The sequence below is a fragment of the Schistocerca gregaria genome, chromosome 1 (assembly GCF_023897955.1).
Source record: "Schistocerca gregaria isolate iqSchGreg1 chromosome 1, iqSchGreg1.2, whole genome shotgun sequence".
NCBI lineage: Eukaryota > Metazoa > Arthropoda > Insecta > Orthoptera > Acrididae > Schistocerca > Schistocerca gregaria.
Window position 1 is genome coordinate 787627903 of NC_064920.1, and position 21440 is coordinate 787649342.

The window sequence follows — 21440 nt, forward strand, 5'->3', positions numbered from 1 at the left end:
CGTGTTTTTATTTTTCGAAATGTCCTAAAGAAATTTTGTCTCAATAAGACTGCCGAATATTGAAGTGAGAGACTGTATAAATAAATTAGTTGGGCGTACTATCACAGATAAGAGACTATGGAGAGGAAAGAGGATATTTTCTGAAGCTTGAAGTTTCTAGCAAATTACGTCGTCCTGAAAATCAGATTAATTTTGTTGTCTGCTCCAAGCCCTCAAAGAGCAGTTTTACTTTCCGGCTGGCACACTCAGTCAGCAAAATACATTTCAAACACACAGCCAACCCTTTGGCTTTAAGAAGTCACTTACTATCGTTTGTTTGTTCCACAAGAGATGGTTCTGCATTTCATTAAGAGAATTGTTGTGGAGGTTAGAAAAACGATTGATGTGCACCGGAACATTGAAGACCGAGGCGTGTTCGGTTAGCTTGTTGGTTATGATTGCGTGGACTTCCACAGTTTTTGTTCATACAGTTCACTGACATATTATACACTGATATCGGATAACTGAAAGATTTTAGCGTCAGGTATTGTGAAGTGTAAGTCGTGAAAGGCTCCTAAGTTCACTCCTGAGTTAGTAACTCGCTGTCTACTAACTATGACGTTAGCATGTTTTGTGCATGGGAGCGGAACCCAGTTATAGCTAGCACGGGTTCATTTAACGCAGGGACTGTTTTAGAAGTTGTTGAGAAGGACAATGGATTTGGTCTGCACAGCTTATTTATAAGTTTGTAGTGTTCTGTATTACTTGAGAACCTGCCACTGCGGAATGTGATAGGGGCAGTATATTTAAGTAAAATCTTGTTTCCCAGGTTTAGTAATTGCACTTGACAATGACTTAAGATGAGGATCAAATGCTGACAATCTCCAATGGACCCTCATGCAACTGCATAGCGCATTAGCTCAGTGGTGGCGTCACGGAAGACTGTTTATGTAACATCTCTATGTGGTGTGATCAGGACATCCTGTTTATTTTAATGTAACTTTGTGAGGACTTGGACTTGGGATTAACTAATACAAGACGCCTGTTGGTTGTGATGATCAAGTTGCACAGGCAGTGTTTGTTCCTGGGGATGACTAGTCAGACTGGTAGCCACTACTGCTACGACTGTGTACGGAAGGTAACAGTTCCTTAGGAGGGGACTCCACAAATATAGCGCACGGAAGGTACGGATCAACTTTTAACCTCGCTCCGGATTACCGCTATGGTCTGTAAGAAAGACTGAAAGCAAAAATAGAGAAGTACGTAGCATATCGTCTGCACATCTCTATGTAAGGAAACGGACAGGTGTTAAACCATTGTTAAATGATTAAATCATCATCATCATCATTTAAGACTGATTATGCCTTCAGGGTTCAGTTTGGAGCATAGCCCCCTTATAAAATTCCTCTATGATCCCCTATTCAGTGCTAACATTGGTGCCTCTTCTGATGTTAAACCTATTACTTCAAAATCATTCTTAACCGAATCCACGTACCTTCTCCTTGGTCTGCCCCGACTCCTCCTACCCTCTACTGCTGAACCCATGAGTCTCTTGGGTAACCTTGCTTCTCCCATGCGTGTAACATGACCGCACCATCTAAGCCTATTCGCCCTGACTGCTACATCTGTAGAGTTCATTCCCAGTTTTTCTTTGATTTCCTCATTGTGGACACCCCCCTGCCATTGTTCCCATCTACTAGTACCTGCAATCATCCTAGCTACTTTCATATCCGTAACTTCAACCTTGTTAATAAGGTAACCTGAATCCACCCAGCTTTCGCTCCCATACAACAAAAGTTGGTCGAAAGATTGAACGGTGCACAGATAACTTAGTCTTGGTACTGACTTCCTTCTTGCAGAAGAGAGTAGATCGTAGCTGAGCGCTCACTGCATTAGCTTTGCTACACCTCGCTTCCAGTTCTTTCACTATGTTGCCATCCTGTGAGAATATGCATCCTAAATACTTGAAACCGTCCACCTGTTCTAACTTTGTTCCTCCTATTCGGCACTCAATCAATTTATATTTCTTTCCCACTGACATTACTTTCGTTTTGGAGATGCTAATCTTCATATCATAGTCCTTGCATTTCTGATCTTACTCTGAAATATTACTTTGCAAACTTTCAATCGAATCTGCCATCACAACTAAGTCATCCGCATATGAAAGACTCCTTATTTTGTGTTCACATATCTTAATCTCACCCAGCCAGTCTATTGTTTTCAACATATGATCGATAAATAATATGAACAACAGTGGAGACAGGTTGCAGCCTTGTCTACCGCTGAAACTACTCTGAACCATGAACTCAATTTACCGTCAACTCTAACTGCTGCCTGACTATCCATGTAAAGACCTTTAATTGCTTGCAAAAGTTTGCCTCCTATTCCATAATCTCGTAGAACAGACAATAACTTCCTCCTAGGAACCCGGTCATATGCCTTTTCTAGATCTATAAAGCATAGATACAATTCCCTGTTCCACTCATAACACTTCTCCATTATTTGCCGTAAGCTAAAGATCTGGTCCTGACAAACTCTACGAGGCCTAAACCCACACTGATTTTCATCCAATTGGTCCTCAACTAATACTCGCACTTTCCTTTCAACAATACCTGAGAAGATTTTACCCACCCCATTGTTAAATGATGAGCGTAATATAAAGAGGGATAATATGCAGTATTTCAATTAATCAAATATGCTAGCTACTGAAATGCCATCAATTGCAGCCATGTGCAGGGCTGCTCAAGAAAGAAGGCACAAACTTAGCACGTCATTATCTACAATAGTGAAGAACGTCTACACTCTTTTGTCTCTGAGTTTCTGTGCTGCGAGGGAGGTTGAGTAATCGATACAACATTGTGTGTATCTGTATGATGCATTAAGTAACGGGAATTAAAATTAAACTACTGTTGTTTAACATCCAACCCCCGTATCACAGTGACCGTGAGGGGTGTAATGGCTGCATGTGCGTACCACAGATTGGCCACCGTACTCTGGGCACTGACATAGTACACAGAACAGAAAGTAAGAGATTTCTTGCTCCCTGCTGGTGCACAACACGCGCCAGGAATGTGAAACACATCCACCTACAATCTTAACGACTGTCTGTTAGGTACATCTATATGCATGAGTTTAGATTTTAGGTAGTTTGTCTGGGCTAGTGGTAGTCAACCTAGTCTCTACCGCTCACTCTCGAATGTTCCAGCTTTCGTGGTGGGCAGTAGGCAGTAGGGGTTTTAAAAACATTTTCAATAGGTGTTAACAAAATTTTAACTTAAAGAGTATGATAAGTTATTACTATTACTATTATTATTATTATTATTATTATTATTATTATTATTATTGTTATTATTACACTGAAGATCCAACGAAACTGGTATATCTGCCTCATATCTTGTAGGGCCCCCGCTAGCACGCAGAAGTGGATGTACTCGACTAATGTCTGAAGTAATGCTAGAGAGAATTGACACCGTGAATCCTGCAGTGCTGTCCATAAATCCGCAAGAGTACGAATGGGTGGAGATCTCATTTGAACAATACGTTGCAAGCCATCCCAGATATGCTCAGTAATATTCATGCATGGGGATTTTGGTGGCCGGCGAAGTGTTTAAACTCAGAAGAGTATTCCTGGATCACTCTGTAGCAATTCTGGACGTATGGGGTGTCACAATGTCCTGCTGGGATTGCCCAAGCCCGTCGGAATCCATAATGGACATGAATGGATGCAGGTCATCAGGCAGGATACTTACGTACGTGTTACCTGTCAGTCTTCTCTAGTCGTATCAGGGATCCCATATCACTCAAACTGCACACGCCCCACACCATTACAGAGTCTCCATCAGCTTGAACAGTCCCATGCTGACATGTAGGGTCCACGAATTCCTGAGGTTGTCTCCATACCAATACACGTCCACAACGAGAAACCAGGCAACAAGTTTCCAGTCATCAACAGTCCAATGTTGACAGGCCCAGGCGAGGCGTAAAGCTTTGTGTCGTGCAGTCATTAAGAGTACACGAGTGGGCCTTAGGTTCAGAGAGCCCATATTGATGATGTTTCGTTGAATGGTTGGTACGCTGACACTTGTTGATGCCCCAGCATTTAAATCTGATCTGCAGCAATTTGCGGAAGGGTTGTAGCTCTGTCACGTTGAACGATTCTCTTCAGTCGTCGTTGGCTCCGTTCTTGCAGGATATTTTTTCCGTCCGCAGTGATGTCGGAGATTTGATGTATTACCGGCTTCCTGATATTCACGGTGTATCCGTGAAATGGTCGTAGGGGAAAATCCCCACATCATAGCTACCTCGGACATGCTGTGTCGCATCGCTTGTTCGCCGACTGTAACATCACGTTCAAACTCACTTAAATCTTGATAGCCTGCTATTGTAGCACCAGTAACTGATCTAAAAGTGCGCCAGACAGTTGTTTTCTTATATAGGCGTTACCGACCGCAGCAAGAAATTCTGCCTGTTTACATATCTCTGTTTTTAAATACGCGTGCCTATACCAGTTTCTTTGGCGCTTCTGTGTATATGCTTTAACTTGTCGTACCCCTGCCCCCCTTTTATAATTTTTTAATAATAAAATTGCTTAACTGCTTTATGCCAACTCCTTGCTGCAGTGACAGCACCGGTTCTCGTCATATACCCGGAATTAAGCGCCTTGGTCTTGGCTAGCACTTGGATGGGTCACCGTCAGGATCTGCCGAGTGCTGTTGGCGAGCGGGTTGCCCTAAAATCTTGTGAGGCAAACTGGGGAGTTACTTGATTGATAAATAGCGGCACCTGTCACGCAAACTGACAGCAGCCGGAAGAGCGGTTTGCTGACCACATACCCCTCCGTATCAGCACTCGGTGATGCCTGATGGCTGAGGAGGGCACGGCGGCCGATTGGTACCGTTGGGCCTTAAAGGGCCTGCCTGTTCTGATGGTGTTTGTTTTAACTGCTTTATAAATGACTTTCATTATGGAACCAGTGGGTGGTTAGAAAATTTTTCTGCTAACAGAGCTAAAAAAAGTGAGTGGCAGGTAAGGATGTTGACTACACTTCATCTAAGCGAACACTAGTTGGTTTCCCATCTCGACTTCATGCACATAACACAGTAACAATTACTATACGAATACATACATATTGAAGATTAAACGAATTACTCCTTTAGAGTAACTGTCGATTGTGGAGGCAGGACTATTCATTCTCAGATTGTAAATAAAAATAGCTGTCAATTCGTGACTTGGTGGTTGTTCGTAATTAGCAAATTCTACCACAGAAGACACAAACGCCAAAGGAATGATTTTGTCATAACAAAAACAGAAATATTTCAGGTATCCACTGTAATATATCCTACAGTACCTAAAACACCATGTTCCAATGGGTATTCCTTTCCACATTGTACCAACTTAAGCAAGTCCTATCTAATGGTTTCGAGTTCATAAACTTCAGACCATTACTTGACGCCTACAAGACTAGCAGCCGCGGAAACTTGTAAGTATTTCTGGTTGCCTATCGTGCCAGGCGCAATTGGCGCATATGCAGCCCATTATAACAGCTTGTTTCACAAAGCGAAATATTATGGCTAGTTAAAACCACAGAGATCACAGTATGACTAAATATTTTACTGTAAATTGAAGTACAGACCTTCGACCTTCTTTTAACTTATTACTAACAATGTTGAAACACATCTCATAGCGAGACGACATATTTTGCAAGTTCTTACCGAAGAGCGATATCGTTAGTACAGAGAGCCCAGTAATAACGATTAGCTTAATAGCATACTCCTCCTGCAGTCCTTCTACACAAAAAACTGCTTTTAAGTCCAAAACGAGTTAAAATCAGTTGTACGTAGGAAGAAAGGAATATGTTTCCTTGAGTCAATGCGTTGTAGCCGGCTTATGAGGCGAGGAATATCATGAATGAAAATAACACCAAGTCTTAATAAGTCATGTCACGTGTTTTGCATTAAACATGCAAGTTTTCTTAAGGTCTGGTAGTACGGTCGGAAACATCAATCAGAAGTGAACATTTTTTCAGACACTCCCTCTGTTATTCAATCCAATAAATACACATAAAGTAGGATACAATTAAAATCACCTCCAGGACTGCACAGGTCTCGAACCAGAAACCAGAACCTCTGCTTTGCGAGACAGTGACGCTACTCAATATTTGTTCGTCATCTTCATGCCTTTTATCTAAGAGCTATGTACGCTATTTTATGCTAAAATGTTAAAAAAATTTAAAAAAACTGAGAATTAATTTTCGTCCTTCTAACATTAAGTCTTATTTCTTAACAATATTTAAGTCTTGCGTGTTTTTGACATATTTAGAAAACAATGAAAATTTAAATTTTGCTTACACATGAACGAAAAAAGTTGTGTAAGGGATTCAAATTGCTCCCACTGTTTTTCTTTTGCTAAATATTTTTCTTCCTAATGATTGACAGAGACAACTGGGAGCAAGTGTAAGTTAAAGAAAGTTTTGAAATCTGTTCTTCTACTTTTAATCCCACTTAACTCTTATCCTCCAACACTGGTGCGAGATTAATTTTAAGTAGGGAAGAAGCCAATAAGCACGGCACAACGCGCCACAGTGGACAAAAAATTAGTCACACCTCAGAAGACGTCCCCCTGACACCTTGTAACACCGTTTCTAGCTTTACGAATGGTGTCAAAATACCTAGTTTGACACGCCCCTGCTTCATTTGTACACTATTCGCTCAGAAACTCCTGTGTAAATTTCTTGTAAGCCCTGCAGTTTGCTTCAGTCACTCACGTCGTGGCGACTGCCTTTTCATGTAGATCCCCACGAATGAAACTGATTATGTAACCGGCAGAACAAGACCTCGAGAGTTTGTCCAGGAACTGCCTAATTGAAATTTTTGGATGCAGACTCTTCGATCTGCTTGGGAACAGCTCCCCCTTTTGTACAGAAACAAAATGTTTTCTAAACTCGTTCTTTCCAACGTCCTGACAACCTATTCGTACCGGCACAAAATTTACTGTATATTCACAAGTGGCGACACCAGGTCACTGCGTGTACAGCAGAGTCTGTCTGTTAACTGACGTAATTCCTTCTGTTCATTCTGCCTATCTTCTTCACCAATTAACGTATATCCGACCCCCGTACTGTTTGCTGAACCACTATTACTTTTTCTCTCCTTCAACAACCTGTACTTTTTCAACATGGAACAACGCTTATTTTCTCCTGATCTTTCAAATTTACCAGAACGCTCCTATCCGAACTCGCTTAGCTACTTAATAACAACTCCTCTGCCTGTGTTTTGACTTGTGATAAGTAGACCGTGACTTTGTCTTTCCACTCTCTAATTGCTTCAACTTCCTTGCGTAATTCGTCAGTTGTGCTCTTAATTTCTTGAGTCACCTTATCTAATTTATTTTCGCAAGTACTGATTTGTTCTGCAGTTACTTGTTTCCTCTTGTTTTTGCATTTCTTAATTTCTTCTCCGATTTTTTGTCTAATATGACCGTCCCAGCGTAAACACTTGTACAACGCGCGTTAACTGGTGTTCTAATCTCTTGAAATGGTCTCTACAGTTCTTGAAGTTTCTTCAGTCTATTTGAAATGCACATCATTCTTCTCTTTCTGTTTGAAATTTTCGTCTACCTTCTTTTTAAAGTCTTCCGTCTTTTTATCTTGTTATTCCGATATTTTGTACACCTTATCAGGATGTTCCTTATTCTCTAGCATCATTTCAATTAAGAAAGACTTCAGATCACAAGGTGGCGATGAAGCACGAGATGGCGTGCGATTAATAACACTATATTTCATGTCCTCTCGTTCTGCGGCTACGGACTGTCCCGTTGCTTGTGATATTATCACAGTTCTTTCGCATAACACCATGGCTTCCGATTGTTCCCTGGTACTTTGCAAGATATTTGATTCACTGTCCATTGCTACTGACCCTTCTAAATTAGGGAGCGATGACCTAGCATTTGGTCGCTTCCCCCCCCCCCCCCTCCCCCCCTCTTTCAAACCAACCAACCAACCCTTCTAAATTACTCTCACGCAGTTCAGCCAATAAAACTTTTCTCTAAACTAGATGCTAAAACAGAAAAACAAGCACATACGTGTATATGTACTTTGTACAATGAATTTAAAATTATTTTAAAAGGTGGTTTTAATGAGAGAGCATAACGAATACGCTGCAGCGCACAAAGAAACTGGTATAGGCATGCGTGTTAAAATACAGAGAAATGTAAACAGGCAGAATACGGCTTTGCGATCGGCAACGCCCATATAAGACAAATGTCTGACGCAGTTGTCAGATCGGTTACTGCTGCTACAAAGGGAGGTTGCCAAGATTTAAGTGTGTTTGAATGTGGTGTTATAGCCGACGCACGGGCGGTGGGACACAGCATATCCGAGGTAGCGATGAAATGAGGATTTTCCCTTACGACCATTTCACGAGTGTAACCTTAATATCAGGAATCCGGTAAAACATCCTGCAAGAAGGGGACCAACGACGACTGAAGAGAATCGTTCAACGTGACAGAAGTGCAACCCTTCCGCAAATTGCTGCAGATTTCAATGGCGGGCCATCAACAAGAGTCAGCGTTGATGCACTAGGAAATCGGGCAACTACAGTCACGGTTTGGTCGTGGAAACGTCGACAATATAGCTCCTTTCTGCCATTCATCTTACTGCGTTGATTCTATACAACCGACTGGCACATGGTCATGACTTGTTTCAGCGGTGAAGGGTCACATACGCCTGGTAATGGTTCTACACCACCTGCAGTGTTCCAAAGTGACCAGTGAGCTCTTTTAAAGAGGTGAAAACTTTTTTGTTTAGCTTTCTTTATGATCTCTTGCTCTACTACGTGATCCCCTGAGCGCGCAACCTGCCGCTGTTGACTGGTGCCTGGTTCTCCACAGAGTGCGGCCAGCCGGAGATTCCCGGGTTCCGCGTGGTGGGCGGCGAGCCGGCGGCGCCCGGCCGCTGGCCGTGGATGGCGGCCATCCTGCTGCACGGCAACCGGCGCACCGAGTTCTGGTGCGGCGGCACCCTCATCGGCGCCCGCCACGTGCTCACCGCCGCGCACTGCACCAGGGACTCCCGGCAGCGCCCGTGAGTACCACCGTCTGTACCGCAGGCAAACTGTCCGTCCATGACTACCGCCATGCCGACTGGGATGCCTACCAGGAATCCATTACCTCACAGGTCGAAAGCCACCCCCTCACCTTCCACCATCTTCCTGACATCACCCATGCCTCTTCCTTCCTTCAGAAGACCATCACTGACGCTTTGGAGGCCCATGTCCCTACCAAACTCATCCACCATCACCACCCTACGCTTCCTCCATAGGCCGTCCTCCTTCTTTGCGAATCCCACAGGCTTTACTGCTCCTTCCTCCACACCCATGATGAGGGTACACTCATCCGCCACCAGCAATAACAGCAACACATCGGGAACCTCCTTACAACAAAGAAACGCTGGGACTGGCGCCAGACATTCACACGAATTAACTCCACCCTCTCTGTCAACTCCTCCAAGTATTGGTCAGCCTTCCACCGCCTTGCTGGTAGACATCCCACGCCGCATTACCCTGCCCTCAACGACGATCTACCCTTTCCTGACAACCTCATAAGACTAACCATTTTGCTTCCCACCTCTGTGAGGTCTTCTGCATTCCTTACGATCCCCATTTTGATTACTCCCTCTTCCCCACCGTCCTTGATCACACTGATACCTCTGTCCCACCGCTCGCCCCTAGCTTCCAGTACTTTGATCAGTTACCCACCTCAGACATCAACACTTCATCACCACACTTGACATCACATTCGTCCTCCGCTCCAAATGCAACACTGCCCCTGGTCATGATGGTGTCACCTACTGCCACCTCAATCCTCCACCCCCCACCCCCCCCCAATCCTTCCTGGCTGTACTTGCTACCCTGTAGAATTTCCTCCTCTCCATTGGCTTTTACCTCAACCTGTGGAAGACTTCCCATATCCTGTTGTTCCCTAAACCCAACAAACCCCCCTCTGATACCTCTTCCTATCGTCCTGTCTGCCTCACCTCCATGTTCAGTAAGTTCTTCAAGACTATTCTCTCCCACCTATTCACCGCCACCTTAACCAGCCCCACCTCCTTCCCCTTACCCAGTGTGGCTTCTGGCCTTCCTTCTCAGCCGACGACCAGCTCCTTATCCTTACCAATCTCCTTTCCCTCCGACTTAACTCCTGTCACACCGCTATCTTTGTTTCCCTTGATCTCCAGAACGCCTACGACCATGTGTGGCATCCCGGGTTCCTCTTCAAACTCCAGACCTATTCTCTCCCTATCAATTTCTTCCATCTCGTTGCTTCCTTCCTCTCCTGTCGTCCCTCCTATGTCACTATCCACAATTCCAACTCCCGTACTTTCTATCCCTCCATCATGCCTCAAGGGTCTGTCCTTTCCCTCTCCTATATCTCCTCACCTGTTCATCTCCTCCAATTTGCTGATGACACCGCCTTCCTAGCCGTTTTCCTACCCTTCAGTGGTCTCAACATACCATCCAAGCCCACCTTGATCAGTTCACCGTTTGGTGGAACCAGTGGTTCCTCTGTATAAACCCCTTCAACACCCAGACAATCGTCATAGGCCACACTACCTGCTCCTTCTGTCTCCATGATATCTAACTCACCATTTATGGCCATCTTATACACCTGACTTCTCAAATACCTTGGCCTGACCCTCGACCACCACCTCACCCAGACACCCCATCTCCTTACCATCCAACACAAAGCTCACAACAGACTCCACCTCCTGAAACTCCTGTCCAGCTGGACATGGGGTCTGCATCCTTCCAATATCCTTTGCACCTACAAATCCTTGATCCACTCCATCCTTTGTTATGCCAGTGATGTTTGGATTTCTGCCCCTCTCAGGTTCTATGAAGCCCTCCACATCCTTGAATGCCATGCACTCCCCCTTGCCTTCTGCATCCGCCTTCCATCCCCCACACGCATCCTCTACTACCTCATCCCCTTCCTGCACCTTCTCCTTTTCCTTGAACGCATCCGCATCCTGTATATTGTCTGCTGCCTCGATCCCTCTCACCCCCTGGTGTCTCCCTTCCTCTTCAGCCCCAGCCTGTTGCAGCACCTGTACCATTGTGTCCCACTCTCTCCCCATCTCCACACCCTCCACCTCCTTTCCTTGCGCAGCTTGCGGCATCTACCTGTCCTGGATGATGAGCTTCACCCTGGCGTCTACCCCTCCTACCAACTCTAACCCCACCTCCCTCCACCTCCTCCTCAGGGCTCACTCTCCCCCTCCATTCTCCTGAGCGGCTTTCCACCTCCTATGCCCCCTCCCCCTCCTGTACTCCCCTTCAGTGACTCTGCACTCCCTCCTGCCTTGTCTTTCCCCTTCATCTCCTGCCCCACCTATCTCCTGCCTCTTGGTGCAGCCCCTGACGCCCCTCCTGTTTTCATCCCTCCCCGTCCTCTGCTACACCTTGCTCTCCCCTCCTTTTCCATCCTCTCAGGTCTCTCCCTCGGCAGGTCCCGCCTGGAAGTTTTATTCTTCGTCGTGTGTGCTTCATCTCTTCAAGTGATTTTAAAGTGTCTTGTTCTGGAATGTTTTTAATGTTGTGGCCAACTTTCAATCTGTGAGTGTGGTTTAGGTGCCCGTTTTGTGCACTACGAATCGCCAACTGTTTTTTTAACTTCATGTTGACTTTTTTAATTTTCCCCCCTTGAACGTTTCCATGTCAATGTATTTTTACCTCCATTATCTCCCCTTACCCTGTTTTTATGTCCCCCTTTTTATCGCCTTTATATGTATAATTTTCTTCCTTTATTAGAAGAGGGGCGGATTGTGCCGCTGACAGCCCTCCCCTGCTCATATGGGGCAGGGGAATGAAATCACAATAAAGAAAAAAAGAGTAAATAAAATAGTTTTAAAATGTTATTAAGCGACTGATTGCAGTTTCTTCTTCTTCTCTTTCTTGTGCCCTTTTCCCGCACCTGCGAAGTGTCGATATGGTTATGCGTGGCTAGCTTAAGTGGTAGCCGGTTGCCCTTCCTGTCGCCACCACGTAACCCCACAGCCGGAATATGTGTACCCCAAATGTCTGCGTGTAATGTTATTCATGTGAAAGTGTGCGAAAGTTTTCTAAATGTTTGTGACTCGTGTAACTGAGGCGCGACTTGCGTACCAGCCTGGTATTCACCTTATCGGGTGTGGGAAACTTCCTAAATGCCATATCCGGCAAATTGATCCTCGTCGCTAACCCACCGGGCGAATTCGATTAGAAACCGACACAGCTTCCGGTCACAGAAGCGTCGCTTAAACTCGCTCTGCTGTCCGGACGGGTGATTGTTTGCAGTTTTGTGCCATGTACAGCTACTCGCTAGGATTGTGGAGGTGGTGAAAATAGTTGGAACTATGTAGCTTCTACCAAATTGTGGGCATAATTTAAGACATGCGTGGAAAAACGGGCTAAATCCCAAAAGTAAAAGCTTATAAATAAGTGCTACTATCTGTTGCTGGGTATTAGAACTATCAAAATTAACATAGGAATCACCCCTAAGTGATATTTAGGAGTGAGACCAATGTCAGTTTTGATAGTTTGCGTACCGAGCAACAGATGGGAACACTTATCTCTAAGTTCTTACATTTGAGAGTGAGCCAGTTCTTCTGCGCATGTCTTCAATTGAAATATTTGTAAGATTAACAGACCGACTCAGAACTGCTTGAATCGTCACTTCTTAAGAGGTATGCCTGCTGCCCACGATTCTACATGTAACACAGGCGCCTTTTCTCTTACTATTCAAAACATAATGTCAGTAGTGGAAACAACTGTATATACGTTCTAGAACATTTCCGATGCTCCCCAATTTAACGATTCCCTCTTCCCCAACGGCATTGAACGTATGGATACCTCCACTCCTCCCCTTGCTCTTAGCTTCCAGTACTTGGACCACACACCACCATCAGTACTTAACGCTCCCATCACTACATAGGTCACCAGCCCCACACTCCACACTAAATGCAACACCGCTCCCGGCCACGACCACATTACCTATTGCCATCTCAAACACTGCCCTCCCTCCTTCCTTGCAGTCCTTGCCACCCTCTACAATCTAATTCTTGCCACCGGCTTCTACCCCAACCTGTGGAAAACCTCCTGTATCCTGATGTTTTCCAAACTCAACAAGCCTCCATCTGATGCCTCTTCCTATCACCCTATATGTCTCACCTCAGGGTTCAGCAAGCTCTTGGAATACATCCCTACCCAGCGCATCTGTCACTACCTCCACTGACACCACCTCCTTCCCCACACCCAATGTGGGTTTTGACCTTCCATCTCTGCCAGTAACACCTCACTCATCTCCTCTCCCTCCAGCTTAAGTCCCATTGCTCCTCCATTTTTGTCTCCCTGTACCTCAATAAGGCCAACGACCATGTATGGCATCCCAGTCTCCTGTTTAAACTCAAGACCTACGTCCTTCCTAGCAACTATGTCCATCTGATTGCCTCCTTCCTCTCCCGCCGCCCCTTCTACGTTACCACCCATAACGCCAATTCCCGCACCTTCTACCCCTCTGCGTGTGTGACCCAGGAGTCTCCCCTCTCCTGTACCACCTGTACATGGCAGATATGCCCCAACCCCACCCTCTGGTCCACCTCCTGCAGTATGCCGATGGCACCGCCTTCCTTGCCCGTGCTCCTACCCTTCAACGGTCCTAACGTCTTCTCCAGAATAACCTTGACCTTTTTGCCACATGGTGTATGTAACCAGTGGCTCCTCATAATCAATCCTTCCAAGACCCAGGCAATCATCGTAGGTTGTACCACTCGCTCCTTCTGGCTCCTTGATTTTTCCTTGACCATCTGATCTCATCCTGTCCGTCTATCCCCCACTCTCACCTACCTTGGACTCACCATTGACCATCACCTCACCCGGATCCCTCATCTCTGCTCTATCCAATCTAAAGCCCACAACCGCCTCTGTCTCCTTAAACTCCTCTCTGGCCGGACATGGGGGTTGAACCCCTCTACCATCCGCAACACCTACAAATCCTTAATCCATCCCATCATCTGTTATGCCAGTCTCGCCTGGGTATCTGCCTTCAGATCCTCGAGCGCCATGCACTCTGTCTCACATTCCATATACACCTCCTGCCCCCATGCAGATCCTCTATGACCTGATTACTTTCCCACATCTGCTCCTTTTCCTCAAACATTTTCGCATCCTCTACACCTCCCGCCGATTTAATTCCCCTCATCCCATGGTTGCTCCTCTCCTCTCCAACTCCCGCCCACAGTTGAGCCTACACCATTGTGTCCCCCCTACCCTACACCTCTACACCCTTCATCTCCTTTCCTGAGGTGGCTTCCATTAACTCCCCCTCTCGGATGATGCCCTCTCTCCCTCCATTTATACCTCTTATCAACTATGATTCTCAGCTTCCCCTCCCACCTCCTGTCCTTTTCCCGGGCTCCCTCTCCCCCCCTTCCATCCTTTTTTTCTCCCTCTCCCTCCATTTATACCTCTTATCAACTATGATTCTCAGCTTCCCCTCCCACCTCCTGTCCTTTTCCTGGGCTCCCTCTCCTCCCCTTCCATCCTTTTTTTCTCCTTCTACCCACTTCTTGACTCCATTCTCTACCCCCTGATTCCTTTTTCTTTCCCCTCCACTGTCTTCCCCACTCCTTTGTCGCGTCTGCCCGGCTCCCCCCTATTTTCTGTGCCCTCTTCCTCCATCGCCTCCCCTTCCCCACTCATCTGTCTGGTTCCCCCCACCCCCATACCCTTATGCCTTCGTGCTACATAGAGCAGCGTTTTCTGTGAGTGTTCAGTGTTGTGTGTCCCTTCTTAAAGTGTTGCGAACAGAAACCAGACTGTTGCTGTGTTTTTTAACTGTGCCTGTCTATTTCCTAAGTGTTTTTAATCAGCATCACTGACCTCTTTGTTTTTTATGTTGTCTTCACAACTTTTTCGCCATGTACCAGTTTTAAACAGTCACCGTTTTGTCGCCTCTTTTTATTGTTATATCTCCTCATTATGTTTTTTAACTTTATCTGTAGGCTGCAGAGCGCCGTATTTCGCTGCTGGCAGCCCGACCACCCACGGGGGGTGGGGGGGGGGGGGGGTGTAATCGAAATATAATAAACGAAAAAAAGACGTTCTAGAAGGTCGTTCATTTTGGGTAATAATATCATACATAACATACGTATCATTATTCTTGTACACATTATATGATATATACAGAATGAATAAAATAAATTTAGTGTGTGTGGGCTAGCAAGAAGGCCTCAAGATTGGTTGAATGGTAAATTTATTTTCATCTGGAAGTATGTCTAGAAAATTGTCGAAGTGTTGAGGCGATGCATGTGTAATACAGTCCACGTATGTCCAATATTTGGTCAAAAAAGAAAAAAATAAAGTCTGCGTTTACTAATGAGACTTCAGTAGGAACTTCCGATTCTTCACGTGTACGTTAGCTAATCGATACGTGCGATGTTTAAAAAGATGCATTATGTTAATTCAATAGTAAACTGCACTACTGTCCATTTTATATTTAAGTTACTTGACAGTAACTGCGTTTCGCCACCAGATAACTTTTTTTAAATTTAGTAGTAAAAAAGCTTCCTTCAGCTACAAACACTTCTTATTCATGCGAAATGCATATCGAATCTTCTGGGTCTGCCTTCAGGAGTTTCCTAGACCCTAACAGACTACTTAACTCTTGGCCATTTCCATGCGTCGCAAGCGTCGTTAAAACGCTGTTGAAGGGTCTGCACATCAGGAACTGGTTCAGCGTACACAACGCTGATAATCCTTGCACTCCTTGGAGGTACTAGAGACGGTAGCGATTGGCACGCAGATAAACTTAATCGTGCTTTGGCTTACACCATGTTGGCGGGCCACATGCCTGTAGCTTGTACTAGGGTTCGCCTCAATATCCTGTCGAACAGGGTCCTCCAAATCTAGTGCACGCACAGGCCGCCGTCTGCTTGCACGTTCGTCTGTCTGAAAGGATCCCAGATCATACAGGCGCCCTCCGAGCGAGGTGGCGCAGTGGTTAGCACACTGGACTCGCATTCGGGAGGACGACGGTTCAATCCCGCGTTCGGCCACCCTGATTTAGGTTTTCCGTGATTTCTCTAAATTTCTCCAGGCAAATTCCGGGATGCTTCCTTTGACAGGGCACGGCCGACTTCCTTCCCCATCCTTCCCTAATCCCATGAGACCGATGACCTCGCTGTTTGGTCTCTTCCCCTAAATCAACCCAACCCTCATACAGACCCCCAGAAAGGGCTTGACGTGTTGTGTCATGTGTTTGGTTTTTGTGAAGGTACTTCTTTTGGTATAGTCGTGCTGCCTCTCGACCATTTCCATCTGCTTGGCCATACACAGACACAGACTGGACTTGTTCCCTAAATGAATACCGGACCATTCTGCTGCTTACATTACGCTGCGTCAATCACACAGGGTGCAACACACAGGGAACACAGGGCACGTGGTCAGATGAGCTCCCATTAGACGGCGCTATCTACTCTGCATTTCCGAAACCATGTTCGTAGGACCTATTTTCCTCCATTTCGAGTCAGGAATCGGTCCCCGCAATGCGTCAGTACTATTCATGTTCACCCTGTATATGTTTACAATGTCAGTGTTACAGCCGGCAGAAGGTAAGAACCTTCTGCTTCTGTTAGGAGAACAGGTCCATGAATTATTAGGCACACTCACGCTAAAACGTAAACTTCATCAGTTTCAACACCAGCCATTTTCATTAAGCACCACTGTCCTGTTAGAGGTACCAGGTCACTGAGTACGCGGCCTCTCCCGTCGGAGGTTCGAGTCCTCCCTCGGGCATGGGTGCGTGTGTGTGTGTGTGTGTGTTGTTCTTAGCATAAGTTACATTTAGTTTAAGTGGTGTATAACTCTAGGGACAGTTGACCTCAGCAGTTTGGTCCCTTAGGAATTCATACACATTTAAACATTTTTGAACCACTGTCCTGTTTTTTGACGTCTTCTTCTCAGCATAGCTGACCTGAGATATAAAATATATGTGCATCATAGACAAACAGTTCAGATCTTTGTATAAATATACCAAAAAGAAAATATAATCTCTCTGTCTCAATATCTTTCTAGATAATTTTAATATGATTAGACAAGAACAGGTTGTAAATATTCGAACACCGGTCTATGGATTGTCGCACATGAGCCTCGTTTATTCATTAAGTAATGCCCGAAAATAAGATTCTTGAAGATCTGCAAAATGTCCATTTACAAGTGCCATAACCTCTTCTTTGGACTTAAAACTTTTCCTCCTACAAATCACTATGTTTTCCCATTCCCGAAGCACTTCTCATCATCCTGATGAAAGATGCTTCTGTCTCGAGCGAGATCCCTTCTCAAGTTCTGTCTTAATTCAGAATAGCATTCGACTTCTTTGGTCTCATCTTAGCAAGATAATAAGTAAGAAGTTTTTTTTGTATCCCAAGAAACACTGACAAAACATCTTCCGACAGATGAAATCGACTTTTCCATTCTTGGTACAGGCTCACCTGCTTCCAACACACTTGGGATTGCTGTTTCATATTTGGCGTGAAGTGGTGTACTGAAGTCTCACTCATACTAACAAACAAGCGTGTAAGTCCAGCTGCATTCTCTGTGATACATTTGAAACGCTGCAGATATATCCGTTGTCATATTTGATTCTTGTAAATAAGATATGCGGGACCTACATTGTGCGAGGCTTTCTCATTCTGTTTGTAAATTACACCGCACTTAATCTTCTTATTCGTTTTTGGAATCAGCTGTTTCGTACATGTTTAACAGGTGATAGCTCAGTTGCATAACCGCCGGCGGGAGGGGCCACTCAACCCGTGACATGGCGCCCCTAACCGCGCTGCCACACTTTGATGAGTGTCTTCAACACGTGGCGATATCAAGGTGACTCTACGCCCAGACATCGTGGGTGGCCGCCCCTCATTACAGATGTCGGACGTTGTAAGCTGGGCAGACTGGTAAAACAGGACAGGCAGCGGACTGTGTTGGAACTAACATCAGACTTTAATGATAGGCAGAGTACAAGTGTGTGTGAACACACAGTGCACCGAACACACCTAACAATAGACCTCCACAGCTGACGATCCATACATGTGCCAATGTTAACACCACGACAGCGGCAACTACAACTGAAATGGGCACGTGACCATCGGCACTGGACGTTGGTGCAGTAGCAGACCGTTGCATGGTCTGATGAATCCCGATGCCTTCTTCATCATGGCGATGGGAGGACGCGAAGCCGTCATCTTTCAGGAGAACAGTTCCTAGACACTTGAACTTTGAGAGGGAGACAGGCTGGCGGCGGCTCTATTATGCCCTGGGGAACATTCATGTGGGCATCCGTGAGTCCAGTGGAGCTCGTGCAAGGCACCATGACAGCCAAGGAGTATCGTACACTGGTTGTAGCCCGCGTACACCTCTTCATTACGATCATGTTTTCTGACAGAAGTGGCATTTTTCAACAAGATAATGTGCCATGTCACAAGGCTAGGAGTATAATGCAGTGATCGAGGAACGCAGTGGCGAGTTTCAATTGATGCGCTGGCCCCCCAGCTCACCAGAACTGAACCCGACCGAACACATCTGGGAGCTCATCGCCCGCCTCCCCGAAATATACTGAAGTTAGGTGACTTGTGAGTGCAGATGTGGTGCCAATTCCCTCCAGCGACCTACCAAGACCTTATTGCTTTCGTGCCAAGACGTGTCGGCGCTGTTATCCGTGCCAAAGATGGACATACCGGCTATTAGGTAGGTTGTCATAATGTTCTGGCTGATCAGTGAGTGTCCATTATGTGGCTCACCTTCAAAGGAGGCATCACTAAGTTTGAATTCAGCCGCCTACTTCATAGTTTAGACAAGAAGAAAATAGAAGCTTTCGAAATGTGGTGCTACAGAAGAATGCTGAAGTTTAGAGGGGTAGATCACATTACTAATGAGGAGGTACTGAACAGAATTGTGGAGAAGAGAAATATGTGGCACAATTTGACTAGAAGAAGGGATCAGCTGGTAGGACATAATCTAAGGCATCAAGGGATCACCAATTTAGTATTGGAGGGCAGCATGGAGGGTAAAAATCGTAGAGGGAGACCAAGAGATGAATACACTAAACACATTCAGAAGCTTGCACAGCAAACAGTAGCATGGAGAGCTGCATCAAACCAGTCTCAGGACTGAAGACCACAACAACAACACTTCATACGTTGAAAATGAAAGAAAGTATTCAACATAAAAATGCACCAGCTATTCATGAATTTTCAATGTCGATGAACTATACAAAACGACGAAGGTTGTGACAGTGCGGTACAACAATAGATTGTTTTGAACCAAATGCGTACAGCTCAACAACCTAATGAAGCCGTACAAACGAAACTCTTTCGGAGATCAAGTCGGCATTCGACGTACGTTCTTCAGTAGCAAGTACCAACATGATAAGAACGAAATTTAACTGATGTGAGTTAGACGCTTGTGTTTTGTCCTAATTTTTCATTAACTACTCTGGGTTCACAGTAAATGAGAGACACTCTTCTCTTCTTGTCACACGAGACAAATACGTATGTCACATCATATTTATTTGGTTATACGGGGTGAAAGAATGGTTTCTTGTTATTTTTCAAAGCGCCTCGGGATCAGATATTTACACGTACTGGTAATCAAAAGGAGATTCTTACGCTGGATGGAACTGGTGTCTTGTACAGAGACAGCATCCTGCTGAACAACCTGAACTGCTCACTGACGCACTCGATTATTTAAAGTGTAAGGCGATGATTTATTTATTTTCCCTTATAAATGATTACATACTTGAAGATCAAGCCATCGTATCATGCACCCCCATTCTCGACAGCTCCTACACACTGCTCACTTGATGTCGTGCTACCTAAAGCTACCTTGTCAAGATATTTTAACAATTTACAGAATATAACAACGTTACATCCATCGATTTTGTTGGAGCACACATCGAGTGTCAGATCGAAGAATCGCTCTCTCCTTATACGATTCCTGGTGCATCTCGGCAGATTTCTATTTCCTATGAATATTGTTAAGTGGATTGATAAGCTTCTGTTCGTTTTGTTATGGTATTCAATTTATTTATCGATAAGAGCTGTTACAGGACATTACTACAGTCTTTCACCTGTTCTGTTCGTGTGGCTCCTAGGGATGCCTGCCGAATCCTTCTTCTCGTGTGATCCTAAGCCGTACTTTCACTTACTTTTGTATCTTCCTGCATTTTTTCCTCTCGCCGTTCTCCTTGTGACGTCCACTGGGTTCCATCTCTTAAATTTCCATGTCTCTTTGCTAGATGCAATTGTAAGTTGTGTGACGTCACCTTTAAACTTACCATGTGCGAGGGTTCGTTTATATTTAAGTTATCTCGTTGTGATCTTCAGCTCGCAGTAGTCTGCGAACCACCGACTTGTTAAATATTCTTCTTGTTTGTAGAATAACTTATTTTTCCGAAGATAAACAAGAAACATTCTGGGTGGAAAGTTTGACTTACTGTCTGTGGGTCCACCTCGATTGTGCCGTAGCACAGAAGAAAGATTATACTTCTAATTTCTGAAAAAAAAGAGCCTAGTTGCCTTACTAAGCTCCAGAATCTTAGAGTTGTTGTGAAATGCATTACACAAAATGTAGTGTCTAAGTCTATTGCATTTTTTGTCAAACGTAGTTTAACCTACTATTTCATGTTACCGCTCATTTGATACTTCTTTATTTAATTTATTTTCCGTAAGAATACTCTTTAAAAACTATTTGTTCACATAATGTAACATATCACAGTAAGATACAGTCTCTGTTCGCTTCTGTTTTGGTCATTTTAATCATTCTAATAGTTAACTGTGCTCAAAAATGTAACTGGTATTCTATAGTACCAGAATCGCCTATGTTTGAATTGTTTTAAGAGAAGACCCTTTCATTTTCTCGACGTAATTTGTATCTTTGTCCTGTATTCTATCTGTTCTGTAGAGTTTCCAGTCACTATTAGAAGTACATCGTGTGCATATGAAAGACAGACTATTACGTTTAGGCCGCTGTCATTTTTTTTTTCTTTTTATGGTTGAGGGATCTGTGCCTACATCCCAAAATATGGGACCGAAACTATACCAATTTGAACGTCCTTTCGTTATTGATTGCTTTAATTTTTGTACAGAGGAGTTGGTTTTGCAAGGACTCAGCCGTGAGAACAATGAAGATCACCTCAGGTTATCAAGTACTCCTTCGACGATTACCATTTTCCCACAGCATACGTATCTACCGTATATTTTACAATTCTCAATGCTGGATTAATGGCATCTGCCAGCAATATCCCTCTCCGAAGCCGAAACTGGTTTCCATTGAGTCCCTTCAGTTATCTTGCCTCTGTTACTCTCTTGGAGAACAAGTTCTGGCCCCCTTGGTTAAGTTACTTATCAAGCAAATGCGCCAGTAGGATTTAATCAG

General features: G+C 44.7%; 1 protein-coding gene across 1 annotated transcript in view; it reads left to right on the forward strand.

The window, feature by feature from the left end:
* LOC126269465 (proclotting enzyme) overlaps positions 1-21440 on the forward strand; it is a 330057-nt gene that overhangs the window by 252719 nt on the left and 55898 nt on the right. Inside the window, exon 7 of the mRNA XM_049973995.1 lies at positions 8866-9058. Within this exon, the coding sequence (XP_049829952.1) occupies positions 8866-9058 (193 nt within the window). The remainder of the gene's footprint in view (positions 1-8865; positions 9059-21440) is intronic.